General features: G+C 44.6%; 2 protein-coding genes across 5 annotated transcripts; both read right to left on the bottom strand.

Annotated features, from left to right (window-relative positions):
* Positions 1-411: 411 nt before the first annotated feature.
* akr1a1a (aldo-keto reductase family 1, member A1a (aldehyde reductase)) lies at positions 412-4,248 on the bottom strand. 3 transcript variants are annotated; one of them, XM_034594733.1, is made up of 10 exons: positions 4,172-4,248; positions 2,884-2,981; positions 2,683-2,802; positions 1,901-2,052; positions 1,562-1,757; positions 1,397-1,446; positions 1,134-1,283; positions 877-1,036; positions 744-803; positions 412-682 (listed from the first exon to the last, which is right to left on the bottom strand). In XM_034594733.1, exons 1-10 carry the CDS (start codon positions 4,242-4,244, stop codon positions 617-619), a joined length of 1,125 nt encoding a protein of 374 aa, XP_034450624.1. In that variant the 5' UTR covers positions 4,245-4,248; the 3' UTR covers positions 412-616. The 3 variants fall into 3 exon arrangements, with proteins under 3 accessions (XP_034450624.1, XP_034450626.1, XP_034450625.1); XM_034594735.1 differs by having other exon boundaries at positions 2,884-2,971; positions 4,172-4,239; XM_034594734.1 differs by lacking the exon at positions 744-803.
* A 973-nt stretch (positions 4,249-5,221) lies between these two features.
* On the bottom strand, positions 5,222-15,032 carry dnajb5 (DnaJ heat shock protein family (Hsp40) member B5). 2 transcript variants are annotated; one of them, XM_034594737.1, is made up of 4 exons: positions 14,902-15,032; positions 13,143-13,435; positions 11,896-12,563; positions 5,222-7,248 (listed from the first exon to the last, which is right to left on the bottom strand). In XM_034594737.1, the coding sequence occupies exons 2-4, from the start codon at positions 13,351-13,353 to the stop codon at positions 7,015-7,017; spliced, it is 1,113 nt and encodes a 370-aa protein (XP_034450628.1). In that variant the 5' UTR covers positions 13,354-13,435; positions 14,902-15,032; the 3' UTR covers positions 5,222-7,014. The 2 variants fall into 2 exon arrangements, with proteins under 2 accessions (XP_034450628.1, XP_034450627.1); XM_034594736.1 differs by lacking the exon at positions 14,902-15,032 and adding an exon at positions 14,369-14,874.
* Between the last annotated feature and the right edge of the window lie 3,940 nt (positions 15,033-18,972).

Genomic DNA, 18,972 nt, shown 5'->3' with positions numbered 1-18,972 from the left:
AAAATAAAATCTCACGAAATGGAGGGCGTTATCAATGTCTGCTTTTGAATTTCTTTATTGACACAGAGTTGACGTACATTTCTTCTTTGATTTGTTCGATCGACAGTTGGGACGGAGATTCCATGTAAAAGAAAGTAAAGTAGTTAGGTTGGAAACACACGATTCCTCAGGGCGTTGTGATCTTTGTGGTATGATAGGCCATAGGATCAGACCATGTTGATTGCATTAATACAGGACCTGACCATGTAAAAATCTTTAAAATATGTTAAGATGCCAAGTTGTCAGTTTAGTTAGAAGTGTATTGAGGAGTTTACACTCAGTGAAACATGCTGGCACCATTATTATCAAGCATAGAGGTAGTTCTGTCACTGGCCACACAGGGGCGCTCTGGCAGAGTAAGAAAATGTAATGTGTTGGAATAATCTTTTATTGTTCATTGCAATTTAAAGTAAAGAATTGGCTGGAAAATATGTAACCAACAATGTTACCGAAAAGTTAAGTCAATAAATTGTTATTGATCTTAAAGAGGGAAATTATATTTTAATTTAAAAAATAGCTTTCTTACTGTATGAGACAATGATCATTAAAAACAGTATTGTAGTCGGTGGGGATGAACTCAGTAAGAGTCATGGAAGGGGAAATGAGGATGTTCTGCATCTCTCCACACTTTCTTACCATCCCGCTGTGGAAGAAAAATAAAATTAGTCCGATATAATGTATATTTACAAAATCCAAGTCTGAAAACATCTTTCAGGGAACACACTGATGTATCCACATGTTCCGTTAAAAACAATCTTATTTGCCTGAGATGTCAGTTAAGGATGAATATACACAAGTTGGGAAATATTGTGAGGCGCCACAAGATCAGTGACTCACCTCGACTGTTGGGACGATGAAGCGCTCGTTTCGGTTGAAGGATTCAATCAACTTCATGTCGTCATCCGTCAGGGAAAAATCAAACACCTGCAAGTTCTGCTGGATCCTGGAGGGCGTCACGCTTTTGGGGATGCACACCACAGCTCTCTGAACGTGCCACCTGCAGATGTCACAGGATGGGGATGGGGGTGGGGTAAAGTAACATATCAAAGTTGCAACAGAAAGGTGTCAGACTTTTAGTTTGTGGTCTGCCTCACCTGAGAATGACCTGGGCAGGTGTCTTCTGGTATCTCTGGGCGATGGCTGCCAGTCGAGGATCCTCCAGCAGACTTGGTTGGTCGGGGGAGGCCCAGGGTCTGTCCCCGCTGCCCAGGGGACTGTAGGCTGTCACACACACTGACACCGACCTGAGGCAGACGTACAAGCACTGTTACTACTGACGCAGCACGGACATCACTTTCATTGCATGTATCTCAGAGAAAAGAAAATACCAGTGTGCTTAAACTGGCATTACCCTCACCGACAGTGTGACAGGAGATCAGCTTGGGACAAATAAGGATGACATTCCACCTGTGGCACAATGATACACACAATGTTGACCATATTTAACAACCACATCTTCTCTGTTGTGGGTGAAGCCCAAACTAATGTGTTTATTTTGGCCTGTGACAAATTCCCATTGTACCTGGTTCATCACAGGTTTGTGTCTGGCCACGCTGATGATGTCATCAGTCTGCCTGGCACTGAAGTTGGACAGCCCTATTGCCCGGACCAAACCTTTATCCACCAGACTCTCCATGGCCGTCCACGTGTCTCTGTAGTGTGTGTCCGAGTAACAGATACTTCCATCGTCCCGTCGAGGCATCAGCTCTTTCCCCGGCCTGAGGCATAAAACGCACAGAGGGCTGATTCAGAGACAGAGATGGGGAACGTGTGTGCAATTTCACCTTCACACTGACCCTGGGCCACACAGTGACCACCAGGGGGAGACAAATTCACTTTAATCGTGTGTGGATCTGCTCACTGAAATGCCATGGGCCAGTGCACCAGGTACAGGTCCAGGTAGGAGAGACCCAGGTGGGCTAGACTGGTCCTGCAGGCTTCTTCTACATCCTCCGGGTCGTGCTTGGTGTTCCACAGTTTGGACGTCACAAACATCTCCTCACGAAGCAGAGCCTGTTGTGGAAAATATAACACATATACACTGATTAAATGTTTGCTAATTTATCGAGTGTTTAAAAGTATAAATCTAGAAATGTGTCATCAATCAACCTTGACCTTCATGTTAATCCAAATCTCAGAGGACATAGTCACCTGTCGGGAACTGATTAGCAACATTAAACATCTAAAAGAAGTTCTAAATAGTTTCATTGCTTTCCTGCAGCTTTAAGCCATTACACTTTTTGCAAAGAATAAACTAAAAGAAGAAAAATCAAGAAAAAATGTATAAAGCACATTAAAACCATTTCACTTTACAAATCATGGCAAAGGAAAAACAACATGAGATTGGATTAGAAGGATCAGGAGTACAAAGGTGGGATCAAAAACTATGCAAGAGGAAAAAAACCACAGTCCAATACACAAAAGGTAAGATAAAAGTAAATACAAGAAGTGGATAATCAGTTTTAAAAACGTTTAGTATAATGACAGGTCTAAACCTCTACAGATGCACTTAGTAAATCTACTGATGAAGTGATTTAAAGCTCTGAAACAAGTGAGATTCTGGATCCTCGAGTTGATGCTGTTGATTCCAGGGTCGAGTAAAGAATGAATTTTGGTAAAATCATTAGAATTGGAGCTCCTCACCTTCCCAGGTCCGACCCTCAGAGCCAGTGCCTCTCCGACCTCCAGTTCATTGCTGTACGCAGCAGCACAGTCGATGTGTCTGTACCCGCAGTCTAAAGCAGCCAACACGGCCTGCTTCACCTGGGAAACACTCGGATCAGTCACTTATGTTACGATGTAACAGTGTTAAGGAACAGAGCCTGTGAAAGTGTGTAGCTCTACCTGTCCCGGGCCACTCTTCCATGTGCCGAGTCCGACTATGGGCATCTTCTGCCCTGTTGAGAGAGTCACAAAGCGGCTCATGTTCCAGCTGTGAGGACCTGACGGAGGACAGACAGAGGCAGAGGAGCGAGTGATGTGAGGTGTTCACATGTAGAACCTGTCCTGTGGAAACAGACCCAGTGGTTGTCCAGTCATCATGACTAAGTTCTAATACTCTGTTACTGATTATCACTCACATCTGAATTCATTAACTCCTGCACTGCAGCAGGGGTCAAGTGTACATGCAAAATACTCTACATGTGCAAGAGCCTTTAACAAAGCCACGTCCATGGATTTGACTTGAACTGGAAGTCGGGGACGAGGAACCTTTTGGTTGTTTAGGCTTCATTAAGCTGTTATTACTTGACATTGGTGTGTTTGTAGCCATAATTAACTCTGTAACATTATTTATTCATCTCATGTCATGCACTTTGCTTGTACAGTTTCTTTTGGGGGGGGGCAAACGTGCATGGAAACATATATTTCAGAGGAGAGGAGAGAGTCCCTTTTATTTGAAACATTCAATGTAAAAATACAAAGTAAGAGTGTTGATAAAGGTGCTTCATATTTTCTGTCTGATGCCATACAAAATCCTTTCGGGTTTCAGTAAGAAACAAGTTCATTAATCCAATGCCTTAATGATTCTGAATATGAATCTTCATATTTCAAATTTGATTTTTCACTGCAGCACAATAATGATCGAACCTGAGCCTCTGGTAACAGGGACACCACTCTGACTCAAACTGGACTTGTCTTTGGGGACTTGGATTCTGACTCTGACTCGTGGTTCGGTGACTCAGTTACAACTCTGCATCCAGGAGAAAATTAATATTCCACGAGCTGTTCTTTGATCATTATTTGTTTTTCTTTCTCTCTCGGAGTTGAAAAGGGCGTTTCAGTGGAAATATAAACTCTCTGCGAACTCAGACTTATAGCCAGAAATAGCTGATGCAGCTATAAGGCATTAGTCACACTGTGGTGTTACTGCAGCACATCTCAGAGAGCTCTCTTCCCACAGTTCATTAATTGTCTGCCATATCCTAACACACACACACACACACACACACAGTTGTTTCACGTGATATCAGCCTCTTAACACAAATCACCTGCCCCGACTGTCTCGTGACCCAGCAGCAGAACAGATTGTGTAATTAACTAATGCACTGACACAGTTAGAGTAAATGGAACACAGATTAGACCTTCAGAGAACAGGAGTCTCTATTTTCATCCAAAACTATAAAGTTCCTACCTGGGGTCGTTCTGGTGGAGGGACCAGTGGTCGTCCTGGATTTCAACAGACTGAGGTCAAAGTCTGACATCATTTGTTTATCTGTAACTCAAACTGATGGAAAAAGTCCAAACTCCACTGAACTTCCCAAAATAACACACAGTTAAACATATATTACCGATTGTAACATTTTGGTGCAGATCGGGATCAGGTGGGGGGGGCGGTCTTAAATATTTTTTCCCTCTTTCTTTAACATTGTGAGATTGGGCCTTTTTTTTACATTTTCGTTGACTTCTCAGAGAATAACTCAGATATTAATGAAAAAAGTCAGACATGTTGAGTGAGTGTGTGCAATTTGGTGCAGTGAAACTGTATCTATGAATTCAAACGTGGTTTCATCAGGGAACTGCTGGGCCTTGGTTGAGGTATTCACTCTACTGTGTGTCATTCTGTTTAGATTATTGCTACGGATGCATCAATGTTGTAGCTGCTTAAACAATTAAATTGTTTACAGCTCAGTTGTTTAGTCTAATGGTTCCGCACCTCGGAGTGGGGCCCCTCTAAACGGCCACAAAATAAGTTTTGACTAATGGAAAAGACGGAAAGAAGAATAAACTAATTTTATTCATGGACAGAATCATTTTATGATTTGATCATTTTGGGCCTCACGCAGTATAAGTATGAAATGAAAATAAAATTAAAATTAAAATTGCATTACACGTCTAGAGGGAATCTGCTGAAGTTTTATGTTTTTAATGTAAAATGTTATTATAAAAAGTAAATAGAAACTGCAGCTGTGATGTATTGAAGTAGATAAAGAAGTTTATATTGACGTGTATAGAGGTATAGTACTTGAGTAAATGCACTAGGGGAGTTGGGGAAAGTATTTAGCCAGTAAAACAAAAACATAATGATAAATGACATAATGAAAAATTGTCAGGTCATTTAGAGGATAGAGTAGACCTAGTTTTCTATTAGATGGAAAAGTTAAATCCAGTAGAGTGTAGAGAATCAGAAACCTGGATACTGATACTGATTATTCTTGAGGGACAAATGACACAAACTGTTAACTTCACACATTTGGTTTATTTGTTTCTAATTTTGAAAAGATCATAAATATCTTCAAATGCACAGAAGCAGTGACGGCGAGTCTTTCAGCAGCAGCAGCAGCAGCACATGTGCCTCCTGGTCGCAGCCGCGGTCCGACGTCCTCTGAGGCTCAGAGAAGACGCAGGACGCTCACACACTCAAGACAAGTCACTCAAGTCTCTCCCACCGTCTCATAGTTTCATCTCTTACGACATACAAAGTGCATTTTTCAACATGTTGCATTCAAACATTTTCTCACGTGATATACAGTATATCTGTCTAAACCATCCTAACACACACATATTATCATGGTTGTAAAGTACAGTAGGAAGCGCTTAAGAGAGCTTTCAGTGCCCCCTGCAGCTGAGACAGAGAACTGCTGCAATATTACAAAACCTGTTTCCTAAACAGGGTTTTTCTACTAAAAACAAAACCAGGCGTAACGTTCGATGTGGAGATGTTACAGAGGACAGAGGCAGTCATCAAATCACGAAACGAGGACTCCATGAAACCAAAAAGTAGGAACTACGATGGTCTATTTTTGGCACAGCTCACAGTAGCACCAGGGACACAGCCTTCAGATGGCACAGGAGAAAGCTGATTATACACAACAAAGCTGGGTTTCCTAGAGGAATATAAACTCATTACTTCAGATTTATTCATGTTTGCGTTCCTCTGGGAAATCCAGCCTGTATTTGTACGGCACTTTACAGGGATGTATTGGCTAAATTCACCAGTCTTGTATCAGATCTCTCTTTCAAACACGTCCTCGCTCACATGCGGTAAAATGTGGTGATTGATTTTGATGTTTTCCCCAAGGTCACCAGCTCCCAGTGTTCGCGTCTAACACAGCAATAGGGCATCGTCTGTTGTGCACTTAACATGGCTGGTTGTATCACACTGTCGTTCTACAGTGTGGTCTGTGTGCATGTGTGTGTGCACGTATGTGGTATGACACAGGGCTAAGGCACCAAAATGTTCCTCAGATATGAAGCCAGGCCGTGTGGCTCAGAAGGGGAAGCACCCATATTATGTGCAGACTGTATTATCCAAGCTTATACTGCTGTTACAGAATGTGATTGTCACTCCCAGATTTTCCAATGCAGCTGAGACATGCTAGTGTTATTTGGAGTAATGAACACAACTGACAGATTGTACTAAACAGTAAGACAGCCTACAGACTTCTAGCACGATGCTTCATGAGAAAAGCGAGTGGCAGCGGGAGAGTTATGGGGATGGCACTGAACACGCTGAATGCTGCTGGAACACTCAAGTTAAAAATAAATAATTCAATTTGAAACCTCCTTTGGAAAAAAAATAAATCCTGAAAAAAACGTGTCTCTTATTAAAAAACATCTCACACTTCATCCTATCACAAAAAGACGAGGATCAGAGAGTTGGACAGTTTATAAAACCACCGATTGATGTGTAAAAAACAGTTAAGAAAAGAAGTTTCGGTAAAAGCCTGGATTGTGCTGAGCCCATCCCTCAGCACTGCTCCACCGCTCGGGTGTTTGTGTGTGTGTGCGTGCTTGTGCCAAAAGACAAAACAAACACAAATAACTACACCCTGATACCGTGTTGGCATCCTTCCTTCATCCTCCCACTGAGAAGTCCCTACAAACCACAGCGTCTCTTTAATGCTGTGTGCGTCAACACAAGACATGTGAAGGTGGACTCAAAATAAGGGTCAAACTTTAAGGGACGACGACAGGATGTGTTTCTGGGATTAGGCTGGAGTGTGCGGTGGCTGGAGAGGTTGGAGGTGAGTCCTCCTATGACTGGGGGAGGTGTTGTCTGATGATCTCTCTGGACTGGGGGGGGATCCTGTCAGGGAAACGGACCGAAAACTCCACAATGAGGTCACCACGGTGTAACGGGTTCTTGGGCAAAGGCAAGCCTTCCCCTCTGAGTCGCTTCACCGTCCCCGGCTTGATGATGTCGTGACAGGGAAGGGAGATGATGCGGTTTTCCAGCGTGGGGATGCTCACCGTGCACCCACACAATGCCTGGAGAGGAGAGGAAGAGAGGATTAAGAGGGTTAATATCTTTAGAAGGAATGATACGCCAAAGCCATAAATATCCCAATGACTTCGTGTTTCCATGAACTAAAAAATGGTTTCTCATCCCTCAGTACGTCATCCTCATGTTCTCTGTGTGTGTTCATCATGTGGGTGTTTGTGTGTCTGTTTATAAAGAGACAGTGAGTACGTCTTCCTGACAAATAGTTCAACATCAACTCTGTGAGGTCTACATAACCGGAATATTAGTAAAACATAACTTGGCACTGGAAAGGTTTTCCGGTTTGTGCGTCTCTCTGTGTAGGTGGAGGTTGTGTGGGTGTAAGTGTTGGCGGGGGCTACAAATTGCACACAGTGCTAATTTTAGCAGCCACCTCATAGCATAGCTCATGGCTAATGAAGTGAGGCAGGAATCGGCTGAGCTCGTAAATAGTTGGAGGGCTTGTCAGATGGGCTGTCAGGCTGACGAGAGAGAACACACTAACACACACACACAGACACACACAGAGTAGGGTAAGTGCTAAACTAAACACAGAGACCTGTGGTTATCACGACTTCGCAGGCTTTTTAATCCAGTGAGCATCACTCACCAGATTTGCGCCGAACAGAGCGAAGTATTTAAATCCACAAGTCTGTGAATGGAAATCCTGATGAATAGAAAACCTTCCTTATATAACGTATTTCTAAGCAACTGTTACAAAATGGTTTAACACACACAGAATAGGGTCAGTGAATAAATAACATAAAGGTGTGCAGAGAGCGAGACGGAGAGCCATTGTGGATGACCTACAACTCACCAGGGGAGAAAGAGTTTAGGTCAAGAAAGTGAACGATGAAACTTGCCACTTATAAAAATTACTCGGGGATAAAAGAAGACAGAGTGATAATGGGGAGTCTTGTTTGTAAAAGGGTTTGTCACGTCCCTGGTTTTGAGTCTGTCCGATTACTTTTATGAAATGACTTCTCCCCTTTTACCCCCACTCTACAAAAGTGACCCAAAAAGTACTTTAAAATGATTGTGATATATACTGTAGCTACTTGTTAACATGCTAAGTTAGCAGTGAAAACAAGGTTTAGCTGAAGCTGATTAAGTGTATTTAGTTTTGAAGGTATTTGGTCACACACTAAAGGACAAATTGGACATAACGGACAAATTATATCAATTATCAGTCAGTTGATCAATACAGTCACCACGAATGTCTGCCGAGTCCTGAGCAAATGCAGAGATATCGATGAGTGATATCTTCACCTGCTGGTGGTGCTAGATGAAAAACCCGTTGTTGATATAATTCATCCTTTTAGCAGTACGAGTATCGGTACAATTTGAATAGCAATACGGATTAAAAGGAAACACCATACGTTTGTGTATTTGTTGCTAGTGCAAAACTGCTAGCATAGCTAAACATTTGCACTAAAATCGACAGTGTACAAATTTTAAGTTTAGATGTAGAACTGAAGCTCGCGTGACAAACGAGTTCAGGATATTTCCTTATGTGGGGAGAAATTGCATAATGTCAGGGGTAAGAGGGGGCGGATATGAAAAGCTCAAGAGACTGGTGGTTCGCTGGTTAAAATTAGAATATTCTAGTTAGGAAGGAATTCTTGCTGGAAACATGCTAAGCTAAATGTTTCACAGCTTTTAGTGGAGAATGAGTTCAAGTATCCCACTCGGTATTTTCCAAACATACCAACTTCTACCACCATTCATTCAAGTCAACTTGCCGCTCATGATGTAAAAGCCATTTTGTCTGTATTGACACGTACTAAACCTCTAAGACCCCAGTCTATGTCACAACACGGGCAAGGTTGTAGACAGTTGGGGGATTTTCTCGGCTCGTCTGGTGGTTTTTTTAACAAACAGGGATGGACATGTGGACGGTTGAAGTCCAGTCGAGTAGAGCAGCTGCTTCAGAGTTTTCCAGCCATGACATCATCCTCCGTTTACCCGCTATACGTACAGCGTGGGGTGATTTAGCCTGTGACTGTCATGGAGACTGGTGGCTCATCCTCTCGGTATGAACACTTCCATTCACTAACACAAGTCTTACACACACAGACGGGTTGCCATGATGCTCGACACACACTGCCAGCTGATCGTCGGGCCAACTGATTGCATAAGCCACAGCTCAGACAGACGCAGACAAACACACACGTACACTGTGATTTTACTTTGTAAGAATGCGGTCTGTCCATTCATCCGTCCATTTGTCCATCTGTCCATCCATCCAGGAAAATAGTTAAGGTTTTTGCTCAATTGTAGTTGTCGGCATTTGTTTGTTTAAAATTAGCTGGTAAAAAAGCGCATGCTGCCTTTTTCTTCGATGGAATCAACACCTCCGACCACTGCATATAAACAGTATATTTCTAAATGATAAATGAGGTGGAGCTTAGTCTTTAGAGCCCAGCAGCTACAGTTAGCACCTACGTGTGCTTGGAACTGGATTTTGCTGCTGAGAGCAGCTGTGACAGCAGCTAGAAAAGCACTTGCCATGGATGATACCAGCGCACTGCAGAATCCTCATTAATGCCAGAATGAGCCACCATATAGATCCAGGTATAAGCCGGGAAATCAATGTGTCAAAGTTTCACTGGGCTCTCTAACTGAGTCTGGCTGCTGTCGTGATGAAGATTCTGCCGGGCTGGCAGTTGCCCTCTAGCAGTGCTTCCCCAGGAGTTTACAGAGTGGTCAAACGAGGTCGGCTGGAGCTAAATGAGGTCGTTCATCGCAGCACGCTTCAGGCAGAAAACAGACCTGAGCAACAAAACAGCAGAGGAATCATACAGCAGGTGATATATGATAAAATTACTATATATATGTTGAGGAACTTTTGACCATCCTCACACATTACATCTGTAGACCATTAGGAGAATATGGCCTGTCTAGTTCCACACATACTCCCTTCTCTCTCCCAGCAATACCCAAGGTCAGGTTAGAGATAAAGGGCCAACCAACAGCACGCTGTATGTCTAAGTTGAAGGACTTTCTTACCCAATTCAGATGCCCCAGAGAGAGAGGCACAAACTCCAACTCTTTTGCGTATTAGACCAGTGGCAAGACGTAAGGATAGTATGGAATTTAGGAATGTATACTTTAGGCTTAACTATCCAATAGGATGTGAACACCTACATGTAACATAGAGAGAGTGACAGCAATTCTAGCCTTTCATGGACGCAAGTAGAGGGAGATATATGCAGATGCTGTGTGAGACATCTGGAGACTTGGGGTTGACTATTGCTCATGTTGCTCTGTTAGCGTTTGTATATTGTTTCACCTTCTGGTCTCCTTGATGCATCAAGTCTAGATTAAACTCTTCTGCATAAGACATCAGCTGCTGCCTGAGTTCTCCTTTCACCAGCTTCCAGAAAACTTCCGCAACAATATGGATTAGATGTTACTAACTCGGAGCTTTCAGAATGGAAATAATCATCTTATTGTCATATTATCTACTGGAGCACGGACCATACTACATGTGGCAGGTCGTCCTGTGTGCAGCATGTAGCCGGTGCTGTGCTTCACTGCAGCATTTCGCATCTCATCATGAGGGAGGCAGAGCAGAGCGGAGCAGTGGAATATGAGCTCCTATTTGCTTTGGATACTGAATCATCTGACCTACTTCACTAATATTCCCCGGATACCCAGCCCCACCTCCCCAATCCACATCTTCAAGTCCCCTCTCTCCTCCATCCTGTCTTTGGCTGCATCAGACTTAAGTCTCTTATCTGGTTGCTTTTCAGACCACAGGGCTTTAGCTGTGGGAGTTCTGCAGTGCAAACTTAATCATTGTGCAGGTTTGATCAAGCACCACCTCCTCTTTAACGTGACTCAACAAACTTTATCACGCTCTCATTAACTGGGCTGTCTTCACATGTGCTGTGCGCAGGCGCCCACTATTTCCTAGTCGATGCTGCTTTTTAGAGAAAAAAAACTTGCGAACAAACAACTCCCCTGACATCTCCAACTCTTTGAGAGCACCTGCCATTAAGCCGACCATGTGAAGAGCAGACCCGTGAGTGGCAGCGCTGTTAGAGGCATTAAAAGCCTGTGTAATTCACAGACGGAGCAGAGCCCTGCTGGACCCGTTGCCCTCGTAGGAGCGGCTAATTAAATGTCCTGCCAGTCACAGTAATAGCGGCCTGGATTGTCACCACCACCACACTACAATCCATCTTTAACCGAGGGTGTCCGCAAATTTGCTTGAAGATGCAAGAGTGTGAATGCTCGCATGCATGGCTATGTCTGTGTGTGGTGATGTAGAGTGTGCCCGCCTGCTGGTGTGTTAATGTACATGTATTTATACGGCAGTGCAGAACAAGTGAGGACGACGGCCGCTCTGAGCAGGTCACACAAGGACACAACATTCCTGCTGCCTCCCTCACACTGCTGTGACAGAGACTCTGCTCTCACTGATCTTACCCTCCAGCAACACACACACACGCACGCACATTCATTCAAAACTTTGCAGCTCCATAAGTGCATAAAGCTTCTGCCTTGTTTGCTCCACTGGGATTCAAACTCTCAACCTCAGCAGCATTAGCTACTCATCTACATGCAGAATCATAAAGAGAGAATAGATAGATGAAAAAGACAGCAAGAGAGAAGAGAGAGGGAGGTTAGGTGAAAATGTGCAGACACACCTCTTTTAGACTGATCTTGCAGTTATAAATGATATTGGAACCGTCTCTCTTGAAGTGGACGTGACCTTTGTCTCTGAGCACAAAGGCTATGTCGGCAGGAATGTTCTCGGGGGTCTCGTCCCCCTCTTTCGGGAAGGTGATCTTGGTCCCCTCCTTCCAGCCCTTCTTGATGATGATGTTGAGGATTTTGTCCTCTGTCCTCATGCTCCGGCCGTCCGGGTTCAGCCTGCGGCGGGTGATCTTCATGCGCTTGGTGCAGCCGTGGAAGATCTCTTCCAGCGAGACCTTCAGCTCGTGGACCACTGGGGGGTCCTGGTGCTTTCTGCTGGTGCCCAGGGACTCTGACGGCGCCCCCCTCCTCCTGCGTCCCTCCCCAGGGAATCCGTTGTTCATCCCTCCTGGAAAGCCAAACTGTCTTCCAAAGTGAGTGAAGGGGTCATCCTCATCCATGTCCATGTCCTGCTCCATGTCGTTGCTGTGGTCATTGTGGTTGTGGTGGGAGAAGCCGTTGGAGCGACTGTGGCTGCGGTTGGAGCCAAAAAACATGTCAAAGGGGTTGGAGCCACCGAAGAAGGAGGCGAAGGTGGCGTGGGGGTCTCCATGGAAGGTGTAGTGGTGTGTTGAGTTGCCAGGGACACCTGAGGAGCTGCTGCCTCCTGTCTTCAAACCTGGGAGAGAACAGGTGGAACAGAGTGTGAGAACTTGAGCACATGCACACACAAACTGAAAACACACATTAAAATGAACTCAGATTCCAGATGCAGAAAAGACTGAGTGGTGTTAACAGCAGAGAGAAGAGTGTAGCCCACGTGGGCAGGAAGAAATCCCACAGCATCATCGTGATCTTCCAACAGCACTGAGAGTGAAGGACCTCATAAAATACACAAACTAACACACACACGCACACAGTTATACACACACTACACTAGCAGTTGAGGTAGGTGATGAGGTATTACAGTTTGGGTGTGTTTTTGACATTAAAGATAACAATAGACAATCATGCACAAACTATAAATCATGGAGGAGACACAGCGTTGTTACTTCAGTGGCTGAAGTAATAACACCTCAGTCCTCCACTGTGATATTAGATGCTGAGTCTGTTCCTGAGCTATTTCAATAACAACTTAATCCATCATAACGTCTGCTTAACAAGGCTTCACTAACAGAGTGCTCCTGCCTGCACTCTCTCACCGACAGACTCAGACAGGCATTACCAAACCCAGACACCGACCCCCCCCCTCACTCACCTTCCTCTCCCAGCTGATCATAGACCACCCTCTTCTTGGGGTCGCTGAGCACCTCGTAGGCCTCCGCGATCTCCTTGAACTTCTCCTCGGCGTTGGCGTCCTTGTTCTTGTCGGGATGGAAGCGCAGCGCCATGCGTCGGTAGGCCTTCTTGATCTCCTCCTCGTTGGAGCCCTTGGGGATGCCCAGGGTCTTGTAGTAGTCCTTCCCCATAGCTGCGCACAAACATACACTCTCTGGACTGGGACTCGGGGACCCCCCCCCGCACTTACTCAGCTACGGCCGTGGTCAGTCACTGGTGAGATAGAGGAGATGCGTTAGAGTTAGGGTCTTATAATTATTCCTCTGAGGCGGATGCTGCTCAAAGCCAGAAACTATATTAGTCCTGGGAAAGGTGCAGCGTGCACTCGAGTGCTCTACTGCAGGGGCTTTTTCTGTGAATTTATCCAGTGAGAGTTGGACACGGGAACACATAGTGCTGGTTTTACTAACTGTTGCTATGGGGATGTGGTTACTGAGCCGGTTGTAGAGTCAGGTAGAGTGCCGAGGAATCCCCTTCATCTGCTTTATCGAAGGGCATCTCCCTGTCAGCTCAGACAGGTAGAGACAGTACGTGGGTGAATGGAGTCGTTTTCAATAAATTGAGACTTGACTGATTAGAGATGACAGTGACTGATCTGCCTCCTGCTGTGATGTATGATTAGAGACACAGCCTCTCAGACACCAGGCACCTCCTCTTCCTCACTGTTTTATATTAGACTATATGTACATTCAATCTATATGCAGACGACGGATACAAGACAGTGTGATGTCCAAAACACATTTCCCCCAATTAAGTCTTATCTTTTATTTTCACCGAGACACTACAAAGTCTTCTTACATCTGTATTTTTATAACACATTTTTATTATTCTTATCTTTATATAGGCTGCAAACAACACACAAAGCAATACAGCGCTTCGCTACTACAGAAGCCTGTAGAGCCCACATTATAAACACACAATTCAAACCACAGACTGTATATAATGAGTTTCAGGCTGTAATTTAATTCAATTTCCAACAAGCACTGTGTTACAGCGCCTGTTAAACAGAAGCAGTTATGTATTAGTCCATTCACTGAGAACCAATCAGTGGTCGCAGAGACCCACGTTCAACACGCTGCGGAGCAAATGCGAAATAAAAAGCAGATTCGGAGAAATAAAGGTAAAACTAAATAAAGAGTCTCCTACCGGGATGATGAGCAAACACATGGAGAATATCACAGCAACATGGTCCGGCCGGTCTGCCCCTCTGTCTCTCTCTGTCTCTCTCTTTCTATCTCTTTCTCTCCCTCTGTCCTGCCCTCACTTCTCTGCCTGCCGCCCCGGCACCGCTGGCTCCTTATAGCGTGACGTCAGCACGCAGGGACGATCACAGCCGCCGAAATAACCGGTGACCAGTTACTGAGCGTCTGGCGTAAACGACTCAGTGGAAATAACGAGTGATACAAAAAAAATAACTATACTCAGACACCTGTCAGTCAAACTGCATCCCTGTCACTGAGCGAGAATAATAAATACATAAATAAAGAGAAAACCTCATTAAAGTTCATCCTCTTCTGCTTCAGCCATGATAAATAACCAATATGTAAAAGTCACTTTCAGTGATGAAAGGGTTATAAACATCTGTCCTTGGATCTTATCTGCACTGTAAAACATCTGCACCACTTTAGGCAGATTTTGGTTAAAATGCATTTTTAAAATTGTGGGATTTTTTTCCTTACCGCTGCTTTGTTTTCTGTCCGATCCTGGTCCTTCAGTGACTAAAAATCCTTCTGGGGAGCAAACCCAGCCATCTCCTTCTCTCTTTATCTCTCTCTCTGTGTTTCTCTCTCTGTCTGTCTGTATCCCCCTTTCTCTGTCTCTCTTTCCCCCTCCCTCCCTCCCCCTCCCTCTCTCTTTGTTCAGAGTCTGTTCACAAACACACTCAGCCCTCACACGGAGTTACATTTGGGCTCCAGCTCTGACAGGAGAAACTGACCAGTGGCTTTGTTTTAACTCTCTGCTGGTGAGAGGGTTGAGAGAGGTGTGGGGGTCCACTGTGAAGACAAACACAGTCATATTTGGAGAAAGAGAGAGAGAGAGAGCAGAGAGAGTGGGGGGAGGAGAGAGTGGGGGAGGGCTGTCACGCTAACAATACCTGATCAAAAACGGTGTGCGTAAGTGTGAATATGTATGCATGATCGTGTAGTCGTGCCTGGGTTGAGTATAAACACTGTTGAGTCATGTGTTGACTCCACACACACACAAACACACACACACACACACAGATCTGATCTTCTGTCTTTGTAAAGACTAAAGATTTATTCATACTCCTACTTTCCCATCACCAGATCCTAAAATAAAACCATCTTCCACCCTTTCTTACTCAGACCCTCCCAAAAAGAACCCACCCAGCCCTCAACCCTGGTCTTGACCTTAATACCAGAATTCACCCCAACAAAAATTCCAGTGGTAACCCCCTAAGGTCAAATCTGGAGATTGTCTTGGATATTGAAAATCTCCTCTCAAACTTAAACTAAACCCCAACAGGAACTGTTAGTTTGAAACAATTCCCCAAACAATTGAGTGATACACATAGAGCACATACCTCCACTAAGGTTCAACAGCCCCCTTAAATTCAATCAAGCCCCACCAGATTTCACACACTCGTAGATATCAGTCCCCTAATTAAGTTTGATTTCATCAAAATCTAAGAATTTGGTGAAAATGTCAAAAACGGCCAAATCCCCAGTGAAAAAAAATCTTCTTGGATCTGCCCTGTTGCCCCCGATCTGTGCCACAATTGAATGAGTTCTTTCTTGGCCCATTTCCCACCCTTCCACCCAGTTTCATAGAAATCCTGTCCAACAGTGTTTGCGTAACCCTGCTGGCAAACAAACTAAGGTCACTCAGAGAGCGCATACCTCTGCCAAGGCCCTATATGAAACCCAAATCATTAAAATCTATAAATTATTGTCTGAGAAATCAAGAAAAAATTAATAATAATAACTCAATCTGGCTTTGTTAAAAACGGTTAAAATATGTTTTCTGATTCGCCCCCTGATCCAGATCTACACCAACATTGAATGTGTTCCTCTCTGACCCATACTGCATCCTTCCACCAAGTTTTAGTGGTAATCTAGTCAAGTTGTCTTTGTGTAATCCTGCTTACAAACCAACCAATAAACCAACAGACCAACAGGGGAGAAAACATAACCTCCAACAGTAATAAAAGAGCTACCCCAGTATTACACAGTAAATCCCTTTAAGGCTTCTAGATCAGGTAATGAAGCAGCTCCTTAAGGCTCCTGCCGTGTCTGCAGATAGTGTCCTTGAATAGTGCTCATTAAAAAATGTCAAACTAAAATACTGGTTGACATGTGAGGCTTGAACTTTTAGAACCAACTGAAGTTATGAGACTGTGGAACAATCACTCACTTTGACTATTAATTCAAGTCTTGTTCTATCCCTAATTTAACTTTAATACACTTTTAAACCAAGTATTCTTTCAAACTAACCCCAATCTCTTGGCCCTGGAATCATCAGTTACACAATCCAGAGATAAGCCAACATGAACTGTTTTTAAAATCCGTCCTTCACTGTGGGGGAGAGTTGGCTCCTCTTGTAACAGGCTGAAAAGACACTGGGTACATCCTGAAGGCCAAAAATTCTTCCCCGACTTCACCACTGTTCTCCGTCCAAAGCGGCTCAACAAGCAGCCTGCCCAGCTCTCCAAAAACATCTCACACACACTACAACACCAAATGAGCTCTGAGTCATTATTGATGACTTTTACTGTTAAGTGCATAGGAAGGTACACTCAGCGGGGAGTAGCTTTTCAGCTCTGTTGGGTCGATGCAAGAGAGAGAGAGAGAGAGACTGATTTAAACTTGAGTCATCATTCCCCATCGGACAGGCGAGGAGGTGAGAGAAAAAGTGGGTGTCTCAATGGAGGAGTCTGTCTGACACACGCAAATGTACACTGGCTCTCACGCACGTGCATGTACTTTGCTTGAAACAATGCAGGTGTGCAGAGAAGCCGCTGTTTTGACGATCTGCGGTGGAGACCCGGAGAGAGACATTCCTACATGTCCAGCTGAGCGCGTGTGTGTATTTGTGTGTTGGCAGCAGGGAGGGACTCGGGGCCAGTGCAGCTGTCCCAGAAAAGCAACTGGTCAGCAGAGGAGCATTATGCACGCAGGGCGCTCTGTTTGGCCTGTGACGGGGAAACATGGTGAAATCAACTGCAATGCAGCAATGGAAACATGCGGTTAGGAAGAGATGTGAAATCTGCATGGGAGTGTGTGTGTGTGTGTGTGTGCCAAGTGAGCCCGTAGATTACACAGTAAACTGATCTTCCTCCGTCATTGTGAGAGGTTCTTGAATAAAACAGATTGTGTGTTATGTCTGCATTTGATGACCACTGATCCACGTGCTGCTCCGATGCTGAGTGTGCACGGAAATCAGTCTAGGGGCAACTGCTCCTGACCTGATGCTGCGTTTCCATGGCGACACAGGAATCTGCCAGACAGTGATGTGTCTGCCAGGAAAACTCTCAGCAACGGGTCCTCTGAGCACGTGTGTGTGTGTGTGTGTGTGTGTGTGATGAGACAACAAAGAGATATTCACTCAGGCTAAAGTCTGAGAGCAGACTGTCACATGGTTATCGACTGCTTGGAGAGTACTCCACCACCTCAGCCGAGAGACGGGAGTGCAGGAGGGCGACCGAACGGTGAGAGACAGCAGACGATGGGTTCACATGGGGTTTCTTTTAACATGAAGAGGAGGCAGCAGCGAGCGTCTGTGAGCATCTCCCACCTCCCCTCCTTTTCTCTCCCTCTCACAGCCTCAAAACACCCCGTCCTTTCCACCTCCTCTCTCACTTCTACCCTTCCCGTAACCATAGAGACCACTGTTGCCTGAAGAGAGGACAGACGTGGTGGTGTCAAATGAGGATGCTGGATGTATGTGTACACACACACACACACACACAGAAATGCACACAAAAACACACAGATTTCTTTACAGCCCTCCCCCTGAACAATCTGTAAAAGCTCCTCTCTCGGCTGTGGACATGTACTTTCACAAAGATGCAGAGAACAACAGGATGCGGATGCCAGTCAGAACACTTCTAGCAAACACTTGTCATAACAGGCTTCTCACACAAGGAAGCTTTCTAAATCAATCTGACCATCTGCAGCATTATGCAGAGAGAATACTGATTTCAGTGCATTGTGTCCCCAATCGCTGTCTGGCTCTTGTTCCTTACGTCTCAATCCATGAGCGTCTCAGCACTTAGGTGTCTGCCCATGTGACCTGTCCCGGGTGTTTTAGATCAGCCCTCCTGCTCCCTGAGAGGCTTCTCCATGTATAACATATGGTCCAAGATCACAGAGCTGCATTGTTAAATACCAGCTGTGAGACCCTGAGTTTCTCCTTTACTGAACTCTTGTTTTTCTTTTGTGCAGCCCCTACAGACCCATTCCTGTTCACTGACTCATGTAAAAGAAACGCCTCTGACATTCACAGGCACCAAATAACACAGGCAATAAGGCGAGCTTCAGGCTGCAGAGGTGCAGCAGAGTTATTATTGAGACGGCACAGAGCAACAAAGGAGGTAAAATGACATGGGGTAATTAAAATATGAAATTTTGGACGTACAGTCAGCTCAATCTAGATTACACTCTGCCTTTATCCTCAAATGCCACTATATGCGTCTATACAAGTCCAGATATAGATATTTACTAATTCTATTGGAATTAGTAATTTGTATCACAGGGCACAGATTACTTTATAAGGAAGCCGAGTGGTGT

The sequence above is a fragment of the Hippoglossus hippoglossus genome, chromosome 9, assembly GCF_009819705.1.
Source record: "Hippoglossus hippoglossus isolate fHipHip1 chromosome 9, fHipHip1.pri, whole genome shotgun sequence".
Lineage (NCBI taxonomy): Eukaryota > Metazoa > Chordata > Actinopteri > Pleuronectiformes > Pleuronectidae > Hippoglossus > Hippoglossus hippoglossus.
The sequence above is the reverse complement of the archived record's forward strand: the minus strand, read 5'-3'. Positions and strand labels throughout refer to the sequence as shown.

Coding starts and splice junctions, on each gene's coding strand:
- akr1a1a (XM_034594733.1), bottom strand. CDS start 4,244: ATGATGTCAGACTTTGACCTCAGTCTGTTGAAATCCAGGACGACCACT. Junction 2,982..4,171: donor CTCCACCAGAACGACCCCAG/GTAGGAACTTTA, acceptor GTCCTCCGTCAG/GTCCTCACAGCTGGAACATG. Junction 1,284..1,396: donor GATCTCCTGTCACACTGTCG/GTGAGGGTAATG, acceptor CGTCTGCCTCAG/GTCGGTGTCAGTGTGTGTGA.
- dnajb5 (XM_034594737.1), bottom strand. CDS start 13,353: ATGGGGAAGGACTACTACAAGACCCTGGGCATCCCCAAGGGCTCCAAC. Junction 12,564..13,142: donor TGATCAGCTGGGAGAGGAAG/GTGAGTGAGGGG, acceptor GTTCTCTCCCAG/GTTTGAAGACAGGAGGCAGC. Junction 7,249..11,895: donor GCAAGATCAGTCTAAAAGAG/GTGTGTCTGCAC, acceptor TCTCCTCTCCAG/GCATTGTGTGGGTGCACGGT.